General features: G+C 35.1%; 1 protein-coding gene across 1 annotated transcript in view; it reads right to left on the reverse strand.

The window, feature by feature from the left end:
- Positions 1-6,597: 6,597 nt before the first annotated feature.
- The window catches only part of LOC121371016 (USP6 N-terminal-like protein), a 60,452-nt gene continuing 40,703 nt past the window's right edge, over positions 6,598-26,346 (reverse strand). The window contains exons 4-14 of the mRNA XM_041496625.1: positions 24,769-24,854; positions 23,833-23,875; positions 20,329-20,409; positions 19,329-19,436; positions 18,192-18,301; positions 15,625-15,739; positions 15,306-15,360; positions 13,920-14,014; positions 13,308-13,373; positions 9,628-9,727; positions 6,598-8,648 (exon numbers count right to left, since the gene is read on the reverse strand). Of these exons, the coding sequence (XP_041352559.1) occupies positions 7,528-8,648; positions 9,628-9,727; positions 13,308-13,373; positions 13,920-14,014; positions 15,306-15,360; positions 15,625-15,739; positions 18,192-18,301; positions 19,329-19,436; positions 20,329-20,409; positions 23,833-23,875; positions 24,769-24,854 (1,980 nt within the window). The 3' untranslated portion in view covers positions 6,598-7,527. The remainder of the gene's footprint in view (positions 8,649-9,627; positions 9,728-13,307; positions 13,374-13,919; positions 14,015-15,305; positions 15,361-15,624; positions 15,740-18,191; positions 18,302-19,328; positions 19,437-20,328; positions 20,410-23,832; positions 23,876-24,768; positions 24,855-26,346) is intronic.

Genomic DNA, 26,346 nt, shown 5'->3' on the forward strand with positions numbered 1-26,346 from the left:
CAGGATACAAAAATATTTTCCTTGAGTTGAAGAACCATAAAAATATGGGGAGGAAGTAGTTGCCCCCCCCCCCCCCCCCCCCCCCCCCACACACACACACACGCACACACCAGCCTTGGTGGTGTCCTGGTTAAGCCATCAGACATAAGGCTGGTAGGTACTGGGTTCACAGTCTGGTACTGACTCCCATCCAGAGCGAGTTTTAACGAACTCAATGGGTAGGTGTAAGACCACTACACCCTCTTTTCTCTCAGAAACCACCAACCCCCATGTCCTGGACAGACAGCTCAGATAGTTGAGGTGTGTGCCCAGGACAGTGTGCTTGAACCGTAATTAGATATAAGCACGAAAATAAGTTGAAATAATAATAATGCCCTGTATTATTTATAACTACATGTACCACGTTTGTCTAGCTGGAGAAAACTACATTACTATGCCTAGGTACAGCTCTACAATGTTGGGTAAAGGTCTATAATTAATAAAGTCAAAATCTGGTTTTGTTTAACACCACCACTGGAGCACACTCATTTATTAATCATCAGCTATTGGATTAGATCATCCTGACACACAAGTCGGAGCAAACACGTTACATTTTCCACCATCAGTTACAAGGGATCTTTTATATGCACTTTCCACAAGGACAGGACAGCACATATCACGGCCTTTGTTACACCAATCATGGAGCACTAAATGGGATGGGGGGAAAAAAAAAACAATCAGAGAAAGGGTCAACTGAGGGAGTTCGATCCTATGAGCAAATCACCTTAGACGAGCGGTTTATCAACAGAGTTGGATCAGCCCAGATGATTAATAAGACGTACATGACGTAGACTCAATGTTGCAGTCACACCCATGTTAAGCAATCACCAACAGTATCAAACATGGCTGCTTAATACAAGCCAATTAATATTAGACGACTTGGGAGAACAAAATAAGTGTTCTCTTAACACAGATGACCGCTAGAGCAGACCCGCTGAACTGTCTTTAATAATTATTTCAACTGTGTAAACCACTTTAGTCAAGACAGTTTCAACAGACTGAGTAATATACTACAGAAAGTTAGTGGTGAAAAGGTTAATAAAATTAAATTTGATGGTACATAAAAATAATCTCCTAGGATATAGGCATAACCTTCGTCAGACCTACAAATCCTTGCGAGAATCGTTCGTTTACACAGAAATGATAGGGTGGAGTGGTCATAAAAAGGTGTTTGGCTGCTAACACAATACATTTTTTAGATACATATGACCCTGAGATATCAACCACAACCCTACCCCCTGAAAAACAGAAAAATGGCAAAACAATTTTTTTTTAAATAAATAAACCCTCAAACCCCACAACAACGTATGTAACCCAAGTATAAATCAATTAGCATAATCTATATGCTATCTGAACAAAGTTAACGTCCACCCCTAATAATTGATGTACATGTATTGAGAACAATATATAATTTTAGTGCATTATTCAACCGATATTAATATCAGTGCATTATTTAACCAATATTAAGTACACACTATAGAATCTGACCGATTATGAATCATGCTACAGATAGCAGAATTTGAATGAAATCTGAACATATATAGTTACCTTTCTTCTAAAAATAAATTTAAATTCGCTACATGATCAAGATGGTTAAACAGTTACATTCTACTAACAGCCACAAGAATACAAACACAAAGACACATTAAATACACATGTCACTTACTACACATCAGTAAACAAAGGTGTTTTTTCAGTTTTACCACAAAATAAACCTAAATATTTAACAACCAAAAAAAATGACCCATTCATGTTTTGTATGAAACAACATGAATTTGTGTAAGTCTAACAAAAACAAATGAATCATGCATAGATCGAAACATTATTAACACGCTAAATTTTAACACAATGTGCATCAAATGCCAATATTTGCATAGTTCTACAAACTCTACTGTAACAAAATTAATAAAGAGAAATGTTTAGACCTAGGTGTACTATAGCTTTTGTCAGCGTTGTTTTGGGGATGAATCATGCAATATGCACTGCAATAAAACTTCTGCCCCAAGTCGGGCCCCTGGCATTCAGAGACGGGACTTGGGATAGACATGCTTGAAACCTTAGTGGTATAGGAGCATGATAAAACTTACAAGACAAGGCAATAAAATGATGAAGAAAGAATGAAAACACAGCAGATGAATCTGCTACTTAATAATGGCACCTTATAACAATTACTCATCTATTATCAAAATAGAAACTTTTAAAATCGAGACTGATTGTACAGTTTAATTAAATGCTTTATTTCCCATTTGTGGGCAATGACTTAAGTGCAAATAACACAAGTTTTCTTTAAAATAGACCACGAACACAATCAAAAGAAATATATTGATACAATATTGCACTATATAACACGTAAATAATAATGATTTTTAAACATCTACCAAAGAAAGCCTCACTCAATGCTTAAAATTACTTTTAAATTCTAATCATTTACAGTTTAATTAGGTATCAAGCCAGCAAATCTCTCTAAATACTATTAAATAATAAATTTGGAGTAAACTTTAAATATTTGTAATTTAGCAAGGCCATATAGAATTAATGCAGAATTGTTAGGGTTTCCTCAAATTTTAACAAAAAGAAAGAAAAAAAGTATTTCCATAGAATTATGTCTTACCTACCATAAATGTATTTGATGTTGCTGAAATTGCATCCATACATGTATTTGTTAAATATAATAATAATAAATAATTAAACTTCTGTTTATATTCATTACAATATAACATTATCCCATTGGTCAACCCATAGCAATTATAGCAACAGGAGTTTGTTCATGTCTTAATGAACGTAAACATTACGTCATCAGGGAATCGTCTGATGATGTCATCTCATATGGCCAAATTATCTTATTAACCATTTTTGTTTATGGACCAAAAAATAATTCAAAATAAATTATGAACTTTTAACATTATTATTTGTATGTTTCAAATTTAATTATAAGGATCGTCTGTTATTTCTTTTACGTTCATCAAGGTATGAACAAAACAAAAAAAGTCATTCGCAAATTTATGCGAGAAGGCATCGCCAATTCACACAGTTTGCAGAATAATTTGTTTTGATTCATATTCCGATGAAAGTAAAAGAAATAACAGAACATCCGTAATTAAATTATTTAAAAAATTAAACCTCAAACACAACAAAAAGTGGATTGAAATTATAATATAATGAATGTTTCATATGCATGGTAATCAAGAGCTATAAGTTTCATTGATATAGAACTTGTGAGCTAAACTTGAACTTTAACATTAAGTAAATGCAAAAGTTGATGTCATCACTGCTGGTGGAAAAGTAATACCTATATCTCACCTTTTCACTTTGGAACAGCGAGACAAAATACTGCACAATTAATTCAGTTGAAAATTCCATAACTGAACAAAATGCTTAACCATTATTTTTTCAGTACGTTATTACCAACACTGTTCAACCTATTTTGGTATATATGAAACTAATCCCTTGGCTCCTGTTTACGATGTCAAACTGTCGGTCAGTTTATGTCGATGGATCTGAACATGTATATCAGCTGTCTTCATTCTTTATGATATAATTTTTAACTTTCAAAACATGATTGTTGGTCAATATCCAGCCCCCTCACACACAAATAATTAAACTCACTGCTATTGTAAATCAGGTTTATTATCTATAGGTATATATGTAATAATTTTCAATTGTCATTTGTTTGTTATGAAAACTGGGGGAGGAGAAATGTGAACAAGTCAAAGATTAGCTTAATGTATAAAAAGAAATATAATATTTGAAACGTTTTGTGACCAAAACCCTGATAAAGCCGATGTTCTAAGCTGTATATATAAATATATCTACATAAGACAGTGAATATCTACAGTCTACAAACCACATGTACACTTTTCAAAGCTACAAAGGTAATACACCTGCACTGTCAACCACAAGTTACTGGTTGCTAGGAGTACCTACACAATATACAATGCACAAGATTCTACAAACACAAAGATACAATCATGGCTAATCGGCTTTTGGGAAAATGTGAAAGTTAAAAAAAAGAACACTTAACAACACTTTACTTCATATCAAACACAAGATAATTATGTAATTATAAACTGCTGGAGTAAAAAAAAAGAAGAAGAAATGTGTGAGATAAAAAGCATACATATGTACCTCCCCATTATCCTACATGGAAATAACATTAAAAACATACAAACTGCAATTAAGTTAATAAATATACAGTATGAGAATTAATGATGTATTAAGAATTGTAATTTTGGTTCTGGTTTCTGGGGTCAAAATGATACCCAAATGAACTGCTAAGATGCATCAAAAAATAATTCACAAAGAAATTACATTAATCAAGTGTGTATCAGATCATGTTTATGACATACATACTTCTAACTTGAATGTAAGAATAAGATACAAAATTACAATAAACACAGTTTAATAAAAGAACCCAAAATATTTATGCTTTTTGTTGTTTAACCTGTTTAAAATATTGGTAAGCTTTAAATACTAGTGACCGTAGCAAGGTCATATAGAAAAACATATGGTGCTTTTTATGTCATCCCAGCCACAAGACCAATATTTAAAAAAACATGGTGTGTGCTGTCTTATTCGGATAAAGGAGTGAATATAAAAGACCCTGTGATATTAATAAAGTCTGTTTGAACACCATTAGAGCACATAATTATCATCAACTATTGAACGTCAAACACTTGGTTATTCTCACATGTAGTCTGCACAGTTGCATATATCACGGAATCTTATTTTGACCCCATATATTCTAGATCATATATAACAAAATCTGTATTGATATTTTCACCCGACAGCCGCTTATTAACAATTTACGAGTACTAGTTACATGCAAGTGTTACATTAAACACTAACTGTTTTCCTATCTATATACATGTACATTTATTATTCTTATTATTGATTGCAACACTTTTCCAAATGACCTCAGAAAGAAAGTTACTCGGCAAATGTTCTAATCTCTAAAGCTACTTGGCAGTGAACAATTCCAGTGTGTACTATACAGTATATTATGCTACACACAAAGGTAAATTAGTTACGTTGCACTGTTTCGTACAAAAGTAACTAAAATAATGTACAATACAGATTACAACTGTTCACCAACTTGGCATCGAGAACATGGGATACACCACCAGACAATAAAACATTCACATTTAAATACATATACATCACGACTGGTGTCGATACACTTACTATAAAAACAAACCCGTTAGTCGGTTTAAAAAGGACACTCATATTTAAAGATTTTCTTTTCAAGAAAACATAACACAGCAATAAAATGTGTTAAAATGGCAATTGAATGTGAAATCGATGATACTGAACAGACACATCAACACACATCTTCCAACATAATTTTAATGACCGCAATGTTTAACTGCCATATATATATATATATAGTGATAATGATTAAAGAATATACAATGTATTAAAAATAACCCAACCCACCTGATGTATTGCTATAATCACTGTGCTACCATCATAAACAGTTCAAAATATACAGTCCAGTATTCCATAGCTTATCTGCATACCCACATCAACTGCCAGTATACCCACATTTAACTGCCAGTATACCCACATTAACTGCCAGTATACCTACATTAATTGCCAGTATACCCACATAAACTGCCAATATACCCACATTCACTGCCAGTATACCTACATTAAGCGTCAGTATACCCACATTAACTGCCAGTATAATGCTGTATTATTAACTACATATACATATAAAATATTTACAACTTTCCAAACACTGGTGTTTGAATAGGCTGAAGATCACTTGATAACCTCAGACTCTTGACATCAAACAGGTTTATGTTGCAATGTCAGCAACTTATCCAGGATTTATCCAGAATCCCATGTCTAATGGTATTGGGAAAATGCACGAGTAAATCATACTTGGGATATATTTTCAGCCTGCTGAATAATGCAGTACACAACTATTAAATTAATTGATTAGAACCGTCATAATTAAATATATAATATTGGGACTTTTTAGCAGAGAAATTGTGGAATTTTCAGTGCCCATGTTCAGACCCACAGAATGCCTGGATAAATGCCTGAATGTGGTCAAGGAATATTACATTTTTTAATTTTATTATTATGTTCCATGAATATTGAATATAAGTGTAAAGTAACTCAGAATTTTCATAAATAGAACCCTACCATAGGAGGGCCCTAAAGCATATCTTAAAATGTCCTAGAGTTTAGCATCAAATAGTTTATATCGAGTCATATTTTGTTTATTATGATAAGGAAATTAGACAAAGTATTTTGCAATCATGTAATTTCTGTGTATAGTAGATCGTACTTACTCCCCACCCTACAAACAAACAAAAAAGAGGGAAAAAAAGTAAATGTGTTTCAATCTTCCTGCAAGTCAAAGTTAAAAAAAAATGTTTTATTTAACAACACCACTAGAGCACACTGATTTATTAATCATTGGCTATTGGATGTCAAACATTTAGTAATTTTTGACATATAGTCTTCAAGAGGAAACTCGCTACATTTTTCCATTAGTAACAAGGGATCTTTTATATGCACCATCCCAAAGACAGTATAGCACATACCACAGCCTTTGATATACCAGTCGTGTTGCACTGGTTGGAACGAGAAATAGCCCAATGGGCCCACAGATGGGATTCATTCCTAGACTGACTGCATATCAGACGAGCGTTTTACCACTGGGCAACATCCCACCCCTCCTGCAAGTCAAAATCATGGTTTAACTAAAGAAATAAAATAAAGCTGTTTTTAAGCACATCTGTTGCAACGAGGATTCAAGAAGGTAGAAAGAAAGAAGGTTGGATATTATTAACAGGGACCTAGCTTCCATATATGCAGGTATGCATGCTCTATGACAATAGAGTTTTATTCCATTGCTGAAAAAGTCTGCGTACCACTTAAAAATCCCAAGCTAGGCCTCTGATTAAGCACCATACTTCTTACTGCAGACCAAACTATTGAGTGTTAATACCATATACCAAAAACTAACTGAAGAAATCTTTAGAATCAAAGCTATGTTTACTAAATATACAGATATGATTTAATTGAAATTCTAAACAGCCTACTAGAAATAAAAGCAAATACTGGCAAGAATCTAAGAACAAACTGGCTATTCCATTCGATTAACTCACAAGCATATCACTGAATGCAATTTATATTATTGGAGTCATTTTCAACATGTATCTATACAAATATACAATGTAATATACACACAGTATATTAACAATGAACACTGCAATTATCTATCCATACCGATTCTTAATAAAATGTTACACCGATAGCACTTATATATATATATATATATAAACATGATAAAGGTGGATTTTTAAAATATCATCACAACTCTATTGCAATATAAAAAAAATTCCTTAATTATTTGTTCAATACTTGCACTCATTTTTATTTTGTCAAGAATAATGTCAAAACAATGAAAATTTCAAACCTATGTAAATACTTTATTTCTAAATAATAAAGATTTAGTATCTAAAAGATGATATCTCATAAGAAAACCGTTTCTTTGTGCTGCTTTGTGTGTACAGTTCTGGTGCGTGTTGTGGTGGACTGGGTGACGTGGTGCGAGTACTGCCTCTCCACCTGGAACCCGTTCTGCTGGTCGACGTAGTTGCGATACGACGAGTCCGAGTGCTGACTACGACTCAGCTGGTCCTCGGTCCTTGCCACCTTCATCTGCGACGTGATGCTGCCGTCGACACCGTTCACCACAACCATTTCGCTGTCACGACTCACAGACACGTACCCATCTGACTTGCTCTTGGGAAACTTGTTGTTGTAAACGTTGTCAAAGCCGCCCGACTGGCTGACGTGCATCGGCACTGGCGTCGTGTCTCCGTCGCGGCGCTCTTCGACGCCGTTCACATTGTCGTATTCCGACGTGTCCGATGGGGGTTTCGAATCGGCCTCCATGGGCTCGATGTGAACGTTCAGTATCTTCACGGCCTGCAGAGGCTGGTCCACTCTGTGAAACTGTGAGGTAGACGCAAGTGGCGGATCTATGTGGTCGTACTCGACCGTCCGGTCGAACGAGTCATCGTGACCGGTGTCCTCCACCTGCTCCAGGTGTTGATGACTCAGCGTCAGGTTCAGACTGTTCACCTCGGACGCGTCGGCGTACGACGTCCGTGAACTGGGCGTCGACGTCCGGCGGCTGTAGTCCACGAGAGACATCCTCGAGTTGGCCGCCGTGTCGTACGAAGACGATTGGTCGTCTATTGAGTATTCCGATAATCGACTAGACTGTACAGATCGTGTGTCGCTGTGTGCCATTTCGGGACTGTTCAGATTGTTGAGATGGCGTTTTCTCAAATAGGCTGCCTTCCCGCTACGGGGTGGGGGATGGCGCCGGAAATGATCGTCTATCGATTCCGAGGTTCTCCTCCCAACCAGCTGGTCCAGGCTGGGTTCAATGTCCAAACCGAAAGGAAGGGTCGGGCTTTCATTTATCCTAGGTTTCGGTGGAAGATCCATTCGGCCCTTACGGAGTTCTTCCATGCAAATTTGCAGTTGCTCTATCACAGAATCGTCGTCATAAACAAAGTCTTTCTCTAACGTTGACTGGAAGAATGTCAGAAGATCATCTATTTGCATTTTGTTAATCCGTCCTGAATAAAACAAACAAGAAATAATACAATGCCCAAACAATATAAAAATAATGTAAAAATATTAAATAGAAACCCAATTTGTGCACTAGTATTTTATATCAGTAGGTTAAAGTTGTTGTTTTTATAACATAGCATTCAGTGTTTTATTATATACATTACATAATGTTTAAACCTACTTGTTTACATGTAAATAATAAATTTTGAATTTTAAAGCCAAGCAATCACTAAAGATCATATAAAATGAGTAATCTGTGCACTATTTACTAACAAGCGGTGATACTATATACAGTAGAATCTTGTTGGCTTGAACTCGGAAGGGTCGAATACATCGCAACGCTCAATCCAGAAACAAAGTCCCAAGTTACACTTACACGATATTAACTGAATGGATAGGTCGAACTACCTGATGGGTCGAACACTTTCTCAAGCACCAACGGGGTTCTAGCCAATGGGATTCAACTGTATATATAATCATTACAAATTTCTTTTTAATTTATAAGTATTTTACTAAGTGGTCTCCTTTTTCTCACCATCCCGAACAGTCTGCTTAGTACAATTAATTTTAGAATGTCTGAAGAACGCAGACCCAAAAGCGTTATATATACAGAACTGGGCTTAAGAATAATGACTAAATTACAGACGTTTGAATTTTGTTTTAGTTTTTAAATTATATGTAATAAAGAGTGTTATATGAAAAGGCTCTAAGCATGTCTTATGGGTGCACAATAAGTAGTATTTTATGAATCAAAGTCAACAAGAAAAACAACAACATATATTGACAATTGTATGTTAAATAACAAAACAAAATATGTATAGAAATGGGGGGAAATATTAATCAGTATGTACCACTGATGTAACATTCTATGGTTAAAGTTAAGCACAATAAATATACAAGAAACCAAATCGGAGGATTACAAACAGGCAAAAATAAATTTGCTTTGTGAAAAACCAAACTGCACAATAACTTTATATAACTTACTTTTGTGAAGTTTAAGAATACAGTAAGCCATTCCTGTAAGAACACGATCACCTTCCAACATCCAAATGTCCCACAGTCGTAAAGTTAGGTGAAATGGAGTCTGCAAAATAAGTACCATAATTGTAACATTGAATTTCTGATAAACATCAACAATTTTTTTCCAAAGGATTTTATCCAGCATTCATATTTAAATAACTATTACTTGTCATTAAAAAAGATAATAAATATTGAAATGAAAAAAAAAATTAATCATCAGCTATTGGATGTAAAACATTTGGTAATTTTAACATATACATGTAGTCTTGCAGGCAACCAGTTACACATTTCCATCAGCAGCATGAAATCTTTTATGTGTGTTTCCCACACTCAGGACAACACATATCACACACAACCTTTGATATTCCAGTCTTGGGACACAGTTTGGGATGGAAAAATCCCAATCAGAGAACGGGTCCACCAAGGGGATTCGATCATTCGACCCAAGCTCTTTAGGTGATTGCTCTACCAACCAAGTTTGATCCTACCCTGAACAGGTAAGAGATCAGGTTAATGTATGAAAATTATTCTTTATTATTTTTATTTAACGACACTCAACACATTTTATTTATGGTTATATGGTGTCGGACATATGGTTAAGGACCACACAGATATTGAGAGAGGAAACCCACTGTCGCCACTTCATGGGCTACTCTTTTCGATTAGCAGCAAAGGATCTTTTATGTGCACCATCCCACAGACAGGATAGTATATACCATGGCCTTTGTTACACCAGTTGTGAAGCACTGGCTGGAACGAGAAATAGCCCAATGGGCCCACCGACGGGGATCGATCCCAGAACAACCGCGCATAAAGCGAGCGCTGTACCACTGAGCTACGTCCCGCCCTCGTATGAAAAGAAAAACATAACCCAGCCAAGTATGGCAGCAATGTATTTAGTACAGTAATTAAGCTTTAAATTATTAACTTCATATGACATCAAAATTGATACACCTGTACCTACATGTCCTTAGAACTTTTAAAAAGTTAAACACACACTTTTACTCTGAATAATATTTTATTAAGTTAAACACACATTTTTACTCTGAATAATATTTTAGTAAGTTAAACACACTTTTACTCTGAATATTTTAATTACTGTCAGAGACCAATCTAACATTCTACGTATTCTGCCATATCATTCTGGAAACTGAAACTGAAATAGTTGTACAATGAGCAGGTTAATCCAGTGACTGTCGTTTCCGATCATTCTGAATGTGTCTCCTCTTTTGATTTGTACTGCCGACTGCCTTCTTTGTTCTCACTCAATGCCACACTTCGCAGGGATATTTGCACTCAGGTCCAATCGACTACCATACACACACTGCTAAATATTGCAGATGAATTTCATAAATACAATGGCAATGGAAGCTACCATCTTTGTCACATAATACAGAAGTCATTATGTACATGGCGACAGTGTATATAGCGTCGGCTAATGAGGGCTAGCTATCTACACAGTACTTGTGTTTTGGGTGGAAAGCCAGTGTAACATGGCGACAGTGTATATAGCATCGGCTAATGAGGGCTAGCTATCTACACAGTACTTGTGTTTTGGGTGGAAAGCCAGTGTAACATGGCGACAGTGTCTATAGCGTCAGCTAATGAGGGCTAGCTATCTACACAGTACTTGTGTTTTGGGTGGAAAGCCAGTGTAACATGGTGACAGTGTATATAGCGTCGGCTAATGAGGGCTAGCTATCTACACAGTAGTTGTGTTTTGGGTGGAAAGCCAGTGTAACATGGTGACAGTGTATATAGCGTCGGCTAATGAGGGCTAGCTATCTACACAGTAGTTGTGTTTTGGGTGGAAAGCCAGTGTAACATGGCGACAGTGTATACAGCGTCGGCTAATGAGGGCTAGCTATCTACACAGTACTTGTGTTTTGGGTGGAAAGCCAGTGTAACATGGCGACAGTGTATATAGCGTCGGCTAATGAGGGCTAGCTATCTACACAGCAGGGCTAGAAATGAAAAAAAAATTCTACATGCACCAGGTGCATGCTGAAAAAAAAGTTACATGCACCATTAAAATTCTGCATGCACCAAAAATAAGGCAACTTCGTTGTTTTTTTTATACGAAGCTATTCGGAATTATTCGGAAATATCTAGATTTATTTATTAACAGTACCGGAACGTTATACAACTGCGTTTATTACTGATTCTTGATCAAATTTGATAATTTCACCCAATGTAAACACCTTACAGAAATCTATAATAGGCCTATTACAAAAACATACAAATATTTATGTTTTGTATTAAGCAAGTTATCAACTTTTTTAACTCGATAAGATCTGTTGGTATAATATAAATTAGCCTACGGAATTCGACGAGAAGTTGCGATTGAAATAATCACTGGCTGACTTCGAGTCAACTACGCGAGTAACGCACCTGCACGTTCGCAATCGTCTGATCAAGTGCCCATACCTGAGGTCGAAAATGTTCAAGGCAGTTACGGTACTTTGTATTGATCACAGATCTGGCGGAGTTCAATTTGTCAGTGACGACAACAACTGTGTTATGCACGTGGATACCCCAAAGTCGGCCTCGACCACCTTCCCTAATACCGTTCACGGATATAACTGAGATATTGCCGGCAATTTTCGCAAATATATTTCACGGAAATGACCGAAAGGGCACCATTGTTGTAAGTAGGATTATGGGATACAAAATGGATGCGCCCATAAGATAAAAGTTAACGTTTTCATGTGGCGAACAGATTACGAAATGCATACGCAAAATTCAACAACTTGAGTCTGAATCTGGTAGACAACAGGATACTAGTATACGCAATACACAGTACTTGAAAAATATTAGCATGCACCGCGTGCACCCAGTTTTAAAAGTTACATGCACACGCAAAAATCAGCATGCACAGGTGCATGTACTAACACTGCATTTCGAGCCCTGCACAGTACTTGTGTTTTGGGTGGAAAGCCAGTGTAACATGGCGACAGTGTATATAGTGTCGGCTAATGAGGGCTAGCTATCTACACAGTACTTGTGTTTTGGGTGGAAAGCCAGTGTAACATGGCGACAGTGTATATAGCATCGGCTAATGAGGGCTAGCTATCTACACAGTACTTGTGTTTTGGGTGGAAAGCCAGTGTAACATGGCGACAGTGTCTATAGCGTCAGCTAATGAGGGCTAGCTATCTACACAGTACTTGTGTTTTGGGTGGAAAGCCAGTGTAACATGGCGACAGTGTATATAGCGTCGGCTAATGAGGGCTAGCTATCTACACAGTACTTGTGTTTTGGGTGGAAAGCCAGTGTAACATGGCGACAGTGTCTATAGCGTCAGCTAATGAGGGCTAGCTATCTACACAGTACTTGTGTTTTGGGTGGAAAGCCAGTGTAACATGGCGACAGTGTATATAGCGTCGGCTAATGAGGGCTAGCTATCTACACAGTACTTGTGTTTTGGGTGGAAAGCCAGTGTAACATGGCGACAGTGTATATAGCGTCGGCTAATGAGGGCTAGCTATCTACACAGTACTTGTGTTTTGGGTGGAAAGCCAGTGTAACACTACCACACCCAATCGGAACTTTCCTGTTACATGAGTTAAATGTAGTATATCTATAGCATTTAATGACGGCCTATATTCTTCTTTTTTTCAGACAGCAGAGAAATGAAGACATACCCTATCCAAGAAGCATTGCAGAAACCACTTGATGGTGTACAGGGCTGGATAGATTTCATTCTTCTCCTAAAATAGAACAAATTAACAAATGTATAATGCATTTAACTCAATACTGAAGATGGTGAAATTAATATTAACATAAGATTTTTAATATTAGCACAAAAAAGTACGAATGAGCTACATTCATTTTTATCTGAAACCATCAAAGATAATATTTTCTCAAAAAAGAGAAAATTTATAAAATCTAAGATTATGGATACACACCATCATATTTAAAAATAACTTATCACTAATTTGTCACCAAAATTATATATCTAAACTAAAACAAGTTTGCAAAACCCAGACATGTTTTCATATTGAAATATTTAATTCAGGACATTGAAGCAAACATTTGTTCTCTTGATTTGTATAATATAAGTTTGCAATAAATTTATGCTTAACCTAGATAGAGGAGGAACATTTTCTTTCACCACTGTAATGTTGGTTTCAAAACCCCATGATGGACTTCATCCAGAAACAGAAAGAATGATACACATGCTAATGGTGATATAAAATTATTAATTTCAGCGGTAAACCTTTTTAGATTAATGTAAATGAGATTTAACCACAAACCAGATGGCGCCGGGTTTTGGAAATAAACTTCTTAATTACAACATCATGATGTTCTTGGAAGCGCATCAGTTTCGGAAAACCAGGAATGAAAAAACCTAATGAAAAAAATACATCATGATGAAGAAATATTTGAATAATTATAATATTCCCGTTATTTTCAATCATACACTGTACATTATTAACGCATGCATAAAACTAAGTCCCATCTGCTTTCATGTTTTAAATAACAATTTGTTTTTAGTCTATCTGGCCAAAAATAATAAGATTAAGAAGTTTAAAACACAATATTAAGATTAATATATTCAAATATAATAACAAACACACAATTTTGCTCAACCAGTGATGTAGCCCTCTGTATTATTAATATTATTACTACCCATGTAACAATTTTTATCTAGTTCTTTATAAATAGCAACTTAAGAACAGGAACAGTTAGAAACTAAAATTAATTTACATATTATTTAGCACTTTCCACAGCTCAGAGTTCTTCAAAACATTATTAAAAGGATTTTTTTTTTTCAAAAACCAGTATAACAATCTTTTGACATTATATGTATTAAAAAATTCCCTTTAACACTTCACCACTTAAAAAACAACAAAAAACATACATATTTCATTTCAACTTATTTTCGTAATTATATCCAATTAAGGTTCAAGCAAGCTGTCCTGGGCACACAGCTCAGCTATCTTACACCTACCCATTGAGCCCTTAAGAACTCACTATGGGTTGGAGCCGGTACCAGGCTGCGAACCCTGTACCTACCAGCCTGTATTCTGATGGCTTAACCACTGCGCCACCGAGGCTAACATACATAAATTTTGCTATCCAAAACAAGGGAAATAATGCTTAAGTCTGTAAATGTCAGTAATTAAAAAGTCACTACAGACTGAGCTTATTGCTTCGACAATAAAACACAATCATTCAATCTTGACCAGTATAAAATATTAGCTATTTTATTGAACAATAATACAAATGTTTTGTAACTTTAAAGTTGTAGTTTCAAGTAGTTTTAATATTACCATAACACCTAGCCAGACCTCAGCAAATTATGAGAACAACTTTTAACTTAAATTTAGGACATCATACATGACTTACACCAATTTTTGTTCTCTATGTAATTTCCTGTATACGTTGCTACTAATATATATGCTATGTGTTGTAGTGATTTAGGGCCCAAACCCTACCTATTCTTCTGGGACAATAAAAAAATTTAAAAAATGAAAAAACTAAAATTGTTCTCAGCACTATTATCTTGTACACAATGAAAACGAACATAAACAAAACAAACAAAAAACAGTCAAGATCAGACAAATATTAAAAAAAGTTGTAGGACTGGTTTATGATTAACAGAATTTATGCACGAAAGCATACTATAGAAACCGTACCATGGACTGTGTGCTTTTCACTTATAAACAGCTGAGACAACCCCCAAAATGCTTCCTGTAAAATAAAAACAAGAATCATTTTAAACAAGAAGGAAATGGTTTATTTAACAATGCACTCAACACATCTTATTTACGGTTATATGACCACACAGATATTGAGGGAGGAATGAATGTTTAACGACACCCCAGCACAAAAATACACATCGGCTATTGGGTGTCAGAAAAGGTAAGTATATGGAAATATTATTCACGAAATACATCCATATACAGCTGCCTACAAACTGGTGAAATATTTGTACAACCTATCTGATGTACGTACCTCCTCATTGAGATACATGAGTAAGAGGGCTGCAATCTCACTCATGCCCTGGCAGTAGCCGACCTCTGTGTTGTAGACTGAGTATGCTGCTAGCACATGGAACAAGGCCTGCTGTCTGTAAATAAACAAATCACGACCGATTTACTTTCAAAACATACTTCTATCTTCCATACAAAATTATGTCAGGATTATGACTCCATCATATGCGATCATGTGGGATAGGAAAAGTACACCGGCTTAAGCGAGATATGGGAATACCATGTGTTATGGCTTATAAAAAAAGATGCTGTACCAACAATTTTTCTGCGACACAAAACAAATGACAACAAGCCGACGCCATCCACACCGAAACGACCTTGGGGTGCATATCGTTAATGTCCCAAATTACGTTATGCTTTCAACTCCGGTCAGTTTGTTTTCTCATGCACGGTTTGTGCAATCATCGAGATCCGATTTGTTGTCGTTTGCATCTCGTTAATTTGTGAGATTTTTCTTTACAGTTCGAGAACATTAAAACAATGAAGTACAGACAAGTAAGTATCTATAGCCTAGTCCGTACCATCCTACAAAAATGTAGGTTTTTTTTGTAAAAAAGAAAAACAAGAAAAAAGAAGCTAATTTTGTATGCATCTTAGAAAACAATTCGCTCAGAAACAAATGACTTGTAAATTCCATAGCATGAAAAAAGGCGTTCCCTGTAAAACAGACTATAAATACATTAAATTAATTTTACTATAGGCCTACCTTCCCACAGAGAAAACCTTTTTTCATACTATAGAATGTGCTATAAGTTATTTATTTCTAAGCAGACTGTTTTCACAACTGCACACAAAAAAATAGTATTGTTCTGTTATTTCCAAAACACTTCTACTTTTTTTTTTTACGTCAAACTAAACTGAAATTATTCACATAAAAAAAACATCTTCATAGATGGATGGGACGGACTAAAAGTCGTTTTTGTTTATTTTTTACAATTAAAATTATTTATTTATTTCTGAGCAGACTGTTTACACAACTGCACACAAAAAATAGTATTGTTTTGTTATTTCCAAAACACTTTTACTTTTTTCTTTTTTTTTTACGTCAAACTAAACTGAAATTATTCACCAAAAACCCCCATCTTCATAGAGGGATGGGACGGACTAAAAGTCGTTTTTGTTTATTTCTTAAAATTCCCGATATCGGGTCCACTTGACTCGTAGAATTCAAGAGTTATTTATCGTCTTTTCTACTACATCACAAGTATTAGAACATACAGTGTAGCAAAATAATTCGCACGAAAAGCTAAAGAACAAAACAAGAATAAAAGTTGTAAATTAGTGGTAAGCGGTCTCCACGACTATTTTCATCATCATCTCGGTGGTTCGTCGGAAGATGTTCCAGGTTCAAACTGATAAGGCATTATTTGTTGTGTTGCACAAATATTAGTCCAGTCGTCATTACTACACTATTCATCATCGAAAGAAGAATCGCATGATCAATGAGCTTGGCAGTCGCTGTCGGTCCCACTTTCGCTTGCGCTGGAAGTCATCTCGTGGTAGGTTTCTGTGAAGCGCGTTCCCTTCGCGACGTCACGGCTATTTACAGGCAAATGTTTTTACCAAGAATTTTACTCGGTCGTTTCCGGCAGTGTTATACGGGAGTGATGTTTTAATACTTTTATGGGGCATTTTCGTAATTACTGATTTACATATCGGCGTAAAATATTATTGCAATGAATTAAGAAAACATTTAATTGTGGAATTTGAAATTTTAGTGTATGGTCTGGCACAGCACTTTAAAGGTTAACTTTATAATAAAATTGTTAAAGGTAAACTTTATAGTAAAACTGTTAAAGGTTAACTTTATAATAAAATTGTTAAAGGTAAACTTTATAATAAAATTGTTAAATAAAATTGTCAAAGGATAACTTTATAATAAAATTGTTAAAGGTTAACTTAATAATAAAGTTGTCAAAGGTAAACTTTATAATAAAATTGTTAGAAGTAAACTTTATAATAAAATTGTTAAAGGTAAATTTTACAATAAAATTGTTAAAGGTAAACTTTATAAAATTGTTAAAGGTTAACTCTATAATAAAATTGTATTTATTAGGTAAACTTTATAATAAAATTGTATAAGGTTAACTCTATAATAAAATTGTTAAAGGTTAACTTTATAATAAAATTGTCAAAGGTTAACTTTATAATAAAATTGTTAAAAGTTAACTTTATAATAAAATTGTTAAAGGTTAACTTTATAATAAAATTATCCAAGGTTAACTTTATAGTAAAATTATCCAAGGTTAACTTTATAATAAAATTGTTAAATGTTAATTTTGTAATAAAATTATTAAAGGTTAACTTTATAATAAAATTGTTAAAGGTTAACTTTATAATAAAATTGTTAAAGGTTAACTTTATAATAAAATTGTTAACTCTGATCTATACGGTTTATATTTAATTTACTGTATACTTTAATATTAATACATAATACCTGCATGTCAGAAAACATGAGCTAGTCCACTGCTAACTGTTATATCAGAAATCTTAAGAATATTGTGTGTTTTGCCCACTAAATTTACGTACTTGACACCATATCTTTCTCTGAACATGATATGATTTCTATACGTTCGGTTGACATCTAGATCTATTTGTCGAATAGATGTAGACTTTTGTCTGGCACGCTGTTTCATGTGCTGTAAAAACAAAAACATTTTATTATGGAGACAGATTAATTTTTTAAAATTAATTCATATTCATTCCTGTGACATCATACTCTTATCCTACTTGTAGATAATGTTTCAACAATTTACGGTTGTGATCAATGTAATTTAAAACTTTTTGTACATTTAGGTTGGGTAATCAAACTCACAAGTAAATGAACTCAAACATCATAAACAGATCAGACCTTTAATCTACGAGGGCCACATAACCTACATGTACATTACTGAATAAATATTTAATTTAAGCCTAATAAACTTGAAACTGGTGATAATAATGTATTCAGATGAAATTCAAAAAAGGTGGTCAAACACTAAATGGGAACTCATAGATTACGTATTTAGCATGTGAATCATGCTTAATGCCGGCCATCCAATGCTAAGAATGTAGTGTCCAAATTATTCAATAGACGACCTAAAGGATCCTGTCATTTTGAGTTAATGTTTTTGAAAATATTCCTTGTCATTTTAATCAAATTTTTCATTAAAATATTAATTAATTTTGCAGTTGTTTTTAAAATATTTACTGAATAATGGATTAAGTTGGAGATTCACTTCAAAGCGTGGATTCCTGAAAAATAATTAACTCACCCCTATGACTCATTAATTATTTTTCATTTAAATACCAGCAGCAGAACATTTGTACCTGTACTTATTCACGTAATTGAATTTATTTAAAACAAATATTATTATATCATTATAATGAGCAAAAATCTTAATACTGAAAATCAACCACTCTATTTGTACATATATGTAGTTTAGTTCTTTTAAAACGTACTGCCAGTAGTCTGTAATAGATTACATCTAAAATTACAACCACCTGAAAAAACAGACAAACTAAAAAAAACCCACTATATTAAAAAGAAAAAAAAAAGAAAAAAAAAAGGATAAAGTGAAATACATTTAGTGGACAACTCTCATTTTAGCAAAAAGCAGACATAACTATGGTACTTGTTGTTGGAACATCTCAAAATGTGCAAATCACAAAAACTGATTAAAATACCTCATATATTCCTTCTTGTTCAGCCATCACTTTTTTAACGTTTAACAACCGAGACCAGACCTCACCACGCAGTCTGTCGGGAATGCCTTTGTAGACGCGCCGTGTCAGCTAAACAAAACAACACAACAACCAGGTTAATGTCCATGTAAATGTGAACAAATACAGAGCTCCCGATCATTAATTCTCTGATCACTGACTAATGACATAAACCTGACTAGTGTGTTTTCAATGAAGCTCAGTATGTTACACTTTATGCACTTAAGACATGTTAGTCTGGGTAAAGGACACCTGTGATAAAAATGGAGGTGTAATTACTAATGGTTTCATATGACTTACATAGTCATGTAATCATTTTTATTATCCACATGGTTCTACATAACAGTGTTAATATAAACCATATGAATCACGTGTCATAATAAGTAATTATGTGACCAACCAATGATGTAATAATAGGAAGTGACGTCATAACATGACAATGCTTCCCCAGCGTTAGCTCATTTGATGTAATTTTTTCATCTCCTAATTACTTTTGAAACATTTTGACAGTCCCTTTTATTCATAAATAATAATATACTAGGGCAATACAACAATCCTGACACTTGTTTCATAAAACCAGTACAAGTTTTGTAAGCTCGTAAAATAATCTATATTTATCAGCCCGTGAAATTATCTATATTTATCAGCCCGTGAAATTATCTATATTTATCAGCCCGTAAAATAATCTATATTTATCAGCCCGTGAAATTATCTTGGTAATCAGCAATACTTCTTCAAATTGCTTATGATGAATTTATTCAGACAATGGCATTTTTTATCATTATTGGGTATGTACTCCATTATTATTTGTACAAAATTGATGCTTAAAGATGGTCCGTTTTATTTATACTGTTAACAGTAATATTACATACACTTTATTCCGGTTTTATTTTAAAAATGAACAAATGTCGATACGGTGAAAGTGGTGTATTTTACTCATGTTCAAGACAATTCACAAACATACCTTTTCCCCAGGATAATACTTGTCCCAGTTTTTTACCATCTTCAGCCATTTTTGAGTTCTTTCCACTTCCTGGGCACGGCTCTGAAAAGAAAAATTAAACGGAATGTACTGTAGAATCAAGAAAGCCAAGACAAAACTAAACTACAATGTTACTGCAGTTTTAGAGTTTATACAGCTACAATTAAAATTATTTAAATTTTTTTAAGAATTTTAAATTGCCATAAACTGAGGTTTTAACTGGGTGTTTTATGACTCAACACAAACCTTGACAAAAAAATTACAGAACCTGACTTATTCTCACAAAACCTGACCGCTTCCAATGGGTTCTCAGCGCATGGAACCAAACATGTGAAATTTAAAATCCTGGGGGCCAGGCTGTGATCAGCAAAATAACTCCATAAAATATTCTCAGCAACAGAAATAAGCAGTTTTTCACTGGTCCATTGGACAAGTACATCTAGAAATCTACTTGTCCAGCAATATTTTCAGTTGTCCAAACAAGTGATTTGTTTTATTGAAGTGCAAGGACGGACAGTGTTTTTGGTTACTCAGAATGATACTGCAGGCCTGAACGTAACTTTTTTTCAGTGGTAGACCACCCATTTACCAGGTTATAAAATCTGGTAGCCTTCAGTAAAAATTGGTAGCCCCATAATTTTAATAATTTCAAAAAAAGAACATGAGGAAAAACCCCACAAAAAAACAGCAAAATAATTTGTATTTAAACATGCTGCTTTAGGTGGGTTTTTCGTATTTACATCGTAACGAATATACTGTGAAATATTAGCATTATAGCAGTTTACATTAATGAACAATAAACATTTCTTTTAAAACTGCAAACTTGTCCGTACATCAACGCATTACCTTTATGTACGAAAATGGCATGCCTCAAGGCTTAAACTTGATAATGATCGAGGACATTTTTGTTTGTTGGGAATTTTATTTTTTTATGTTAACTGTTGAGTATTTCATTTCTCGTTATTGGTACTACTCTTTCTGTCACTGAATTACTTCAAATTATTTGTATTAGTCCAGTGTTAAAAAATCCTTCCATTGACAAATATACTTTTTTATTTAACTAAATCACATTGTGCAATCGCAGTTAGACTAGAGGAGCAATTAACATTGTTAGAGTGACTCGTGCCATGAAAGATGGAATTTTAGGCACCAACTAAGAAAGTGTCTTCTTGACTGCGGAGTAACTGGAAATGCCAAGGAAGTCTAGTAGCCCGGCAGACTACTTGGTTTACAAATCTGGTAGCCCGAGTGAGAAATCGGTAGCCAAAACACCCCAGTCTATCAGACCAACCATGCATCACACAAGAATTTTACCAATAAGCTACGTCCCGTCCCTATTTTTTTCAAATGCAGATTCTGCATAGCATATTTTGGTTTTACAAAATGGCAGGCAACTATTTCAAAACACCTAGTAAGATGTTTGGTATACATGTATACTACTCAAAAGAATTTAAGGGTCAAAAATTTATAACCAAATAAGTTTTAGAGTGTATTAGATTGATGATGTAAACTACACCAAAAAAATTAATTTATTGTTCCATATTTACAAAAAACCACAAATAAACGTCACTGTATACAAGAAAGTCACATGACATGCTGTCAAAGTTGAAGGTTGTCAAACATGGATTTTACACATTAGAACATTCGTTTAATAGTGTGTGAATCCACCCCTGGCGCGAATACACTCGACACATCGTTGCCTCATGCTGTTGATCCAACGTCTGAAGAACTCTTGGGGAATGGCCTGCCACTCTGCCATAAGAAGTTGACCCAGATCATGAAGGTTGGCCGGAGGGGCATGGTTATCCCGAACTCTCCTGCCTAATTCGTCCCAGGCGTTCACTATTGGGGCCAAGTCAGGCGAATATGCTGGCCAATCCATCCTGGCGATACCTTGTTGTCTGAGAAAGTCCGTTACCACCCTGGCGCGGTGGGGTCTGGCATTGTCATCCTGCAGAACTGCCCCGCCGCCAATCTGCTGAAGGCCTGGGAGAACCAACGGCCGGATAATCTCATTCAGATAGCGGATTCCATTCAGATTGCCATCCACCACATAGAGGGGGGTCCTGTGGTGGATAGAGATGCCGCCCCACACCATGACGCTGCTACCACCGAACCGGTGACGTTGTCTAACGTTAACGTCAGCGAAGCGCTCCCCAGGACGTCTGTAGACACGAACCCGACCGTCGTTGAACTGGAGACTAAACCTGGACTCATCAGTGAACATCACTCGACCCCACTGAACACGTTGCCACCGCAGATGAAGCGTGCACCAGTGACGTCTGGCCGTTCTGTGACGTGGTAGGAGTGGTGGTCGAACAGCCTGGCGACGGCAGCGTAGATTATTGGCTCTCAGACGATTGCGTATGGTTTGATCAGACACTTGAGTTCCAGTCGCAGTCCGCAGATTGTCACGTAATCGGCGTGCAGTGGTTGTGCGTTGACGTAGAGCCATATTGGTGATGTAGCGGTCCTCTATTTGTAGTGCTTCGGGGTCTTCCCGAACGTGGACGATTTCGAACAGAATTCGTTGCTTGGTACCGTTGCCACAGTCGGCCAACGACACTCTGACTGACACCAAGTCTCAGAGCAACATTTCTTTGCGTATTGCCATCCTGAAGCCAAGCAATAGCCCTTCCTCGATCTTCGATAATCAGTTGACATCGTACCATTGTCGAATTTGGAGTGTGCACCGTACACGAACGCAAGCTCCAATTATACGGAAATTCAGCATTGGGAACATGGAATACACATGCAAAGCGTGCAAATGATGTGCTTTGTGAAAAAGCAAGTTATGTGCACTTAGTAGGCCTTTCGCTTTCGCCCTAATTTACGTGCAAATGTAAGCATGTTTTCGCCATTAGAACTAGTCGACAGTGTCAATGACAGTGGATTTTAATTCATTTATGGGTTGCTTAGACCCACTTTCGTCAAAATGGAACAATACCATGCGTGACATTATGGTCTAGCTAATATAATTGACATTCAGAAAATAATGTCAAAAATATCGTCTGACCCTTAAATTCTTTTGAGTAGTATATATTAAAATAAACTTATTTTTGACTAAAATTCAAGAAATATGCCCTCCAAAATTATCTTCTTTTTTTTACCCCCCCCCCCCCATTATTTTGTAATGTCCGAAAAATTTATTTCTTAAACCTACATTGGTTATTATATTTTATAACACAGATCTGCCATGTTAATCAAAATTACTGTAATTTTTGTATAATAAATGAGCAATTTCACTATTTTATAGCCCATTTCTGAGAGTGATATATTTATGTGTCTCCAACAGAAAGTTTGCTTATAACTCTTGTTATCCGCAAGTTTAAAAATTTAATCCTGTCAAAAATATGGATCTCAATTTTATGTGAAATGTTTTAAAATTGTATAGAAATCTCTAAAACGTGCATGATTCATGATATGATACTTTTCCTATAAGTGAGATTTTATTTTTGAAAATTAAGACCTTATTCTGGAATATACCTTTGCCTCGACTGCATCGGTAACCTCAGGCAATGGAGTGTCACTGAAAAAAAAAAAATATATATATATGCATATATTAAAAAAAAAAGTTAGCTGCTAACATACACATCCAGTGAATCTGTTAGTTTTAACAGTTTAACAGTGTTACTATTTTTACTTAGGTGATATAGTGGCTCATAAATTTCCCTTGGAGCAGCATACAAAGTAATATAAACACAAGGAAGCCTTGCTTCAACCAATGAGAAGTCACCTCACAAATATCCAACATCATAACACAGATATTGAAATAGCGAAGGTGCAAATATGATTAATGATGCACGTACTTGGTTTCTTTCAACTTAAAGACAATTAAATTATATTGCAACTGGGACAGGCCAATACATCATGCTGTTATGTTAAGTTCAGTTGTCCATTTAAAAAAAAAAAGAAAAGAAAAAAAAAAAAGTGGTCTTGTGGCCATTATAGCAGGTTCAGCCATTTTTCATTTTGGTAAAAAAAATAAGTGGCCACTGACAGCATTGAACAGGTGGTTTATATACAGGTAAAATAAAGAAGAAAATGCAAAGAGTGGATTTATGGTGGCCTTTAAGGACAGGTGGTTGTTATATACAGGTGGCTGTTAGACAAGTCTGTATATAAATTGTGAAACGCTTAGTGAGAGGAATGTGGGTGGGTCCAGAAGAATAACGAAGAGTTGTTGTTTCATGTAGTTCATATGAGGTCATGAATCTTTCAAAAATAAGATACAGAGTTAGATCTTGGGCTGTAATAAACCAATAAAAAAAATACACTCATATATTGTATACAAACTGTATAGCATCATGAATAAAATAATTCCATTATTAATATGCCTGACCTGAAGCCTAGAAAATTGAATCGAAAACAATTAAAGACTACAAGAATGCCCTGAATAAAAGCCACAATGGAGTGACTCACTGAATAAATCCATATCTGTCTGTGACGTGATACACCTCAAATAATGGATCCTCCCATGGATCAATCTGTGCGCCCTCTTCTCTGCCCTGGAAAACGAAATAATATACATATATATGTATGCATGTAAATTATACTAAACAAGTCTATAATATATTATAGCAGGGTATAAATTGTTGGGGTTCGCATCACAGTTTGCTAGTCATTCTAGCTCACGTGCGAACCAATTTTGCACTATGGATCGCTGTTACTGCGAACCAAATAATCTAATAGTTTTCGTGGTTGTAGAAAAATTACCATCGTGTTTTTTTCACTCTTTCAATTGGCAAAGTTCGGCTTGAATAATTCAATATTAGAATGTCACATTCAGTATTCAATCTAAATTTCAATGACGTCACGTGTATTCGGTAAAACTCGGAATTAATACCGGTAGTTGACTTTCTGTGTTCTAAAAATAACTTTTGTGCTGACGTCACTTGTGCAAACCATGGATCAAAATGGTTGTTAATTTGTCAACGGTAAACGCGTGGATTCGCAAAATTGACCCAAGGGAGAAGTGGATACGTCCTCTAATACTTAGCATGTACATCAAAACTGATAACACTGGAACTTTCAATCAAGGTACACAAATCATTTTATTAAGGTACACATCAAATGATGATTTATTCACACTCCGCAGTATATCTTATTGCTTAGAATACATCCTGAAGACATGTAGATCACAAAATCTCTTGGGCTCTGAAGGGATTCATTGTGCTGTCCATAGCTTACATGCTTGAGCCTACGTGGAAACTGCTAATTAAATTTACAAATGTGCTAGTCAAATCACAAAATGATTAGCAGCAACTGCTAACCATTTTTTTCTGTACAAATTATTCCCTTTTATAGTGCTATGTAAGTAGGTGAATCCTTAAGACAGTACCGTATTTTCCCGTGTATTATGCGCACTTTTTTCCCAGAAAATACAGGTTAAAAATGGGGGTGCGCACTATACAAAGCAATAGAAAAAATATCTTTTAAAAATTTCCAGCGATCACCCATGAAAAATCGCCGATCGGTAGTTTACGGTACTTTACAGGTTATTGACAGTGTTCATTACAACGAAACGCCAAAACCCTCTTAAAAATCGCTTTTCACTTGTGATGGTTGTAATAAATGCAAAATAAATCTACAAAAGTATCCATACCTCGCCAAAAAGTGCACAAAAATTACAAAACTGGACCGTAAATATTTTTAATTTCCATGAGATTTAATTCGGCCATTTCCGGCAAACCGGAAATATACCACACTATTATAAATTTAGAAATCTCGCGCATTCACGTTAGCCATGAGAACGAAATGTAATATGCTATATTTTTGTTTTCATATATTTATTAGTCATTTACAGTGTATGGGGTATTTAACTTTGTTTTGATTTATGCACGTGTGAGTCTGTAACATGTAAGTACACAAGTACTAGCCTTTGTTTAATGTGACATGTAGGTCTATGTACTCAAATACCTAACTTAAGTTTTGTTTCTTGGTTTCTTGAATATACCGCTTCTTTCGCTTTTCATTAATTTTGGTGACGGGGGGAAAGCG

This window comes from Gigantopelta aegis, chromosome 4, assembly GCF_016097555.1.
Source record: "Gigantopelta aegis isolate Gae_Host chromosome 4, Gae_host_genome, whole genome shotgun sequence".
NCBI lineage: Eukaryota > Metazoa > Mollusca > Gastropoda > Neomphalida > Peltospiridae > Gigantopelta > Gigantopelta aegis.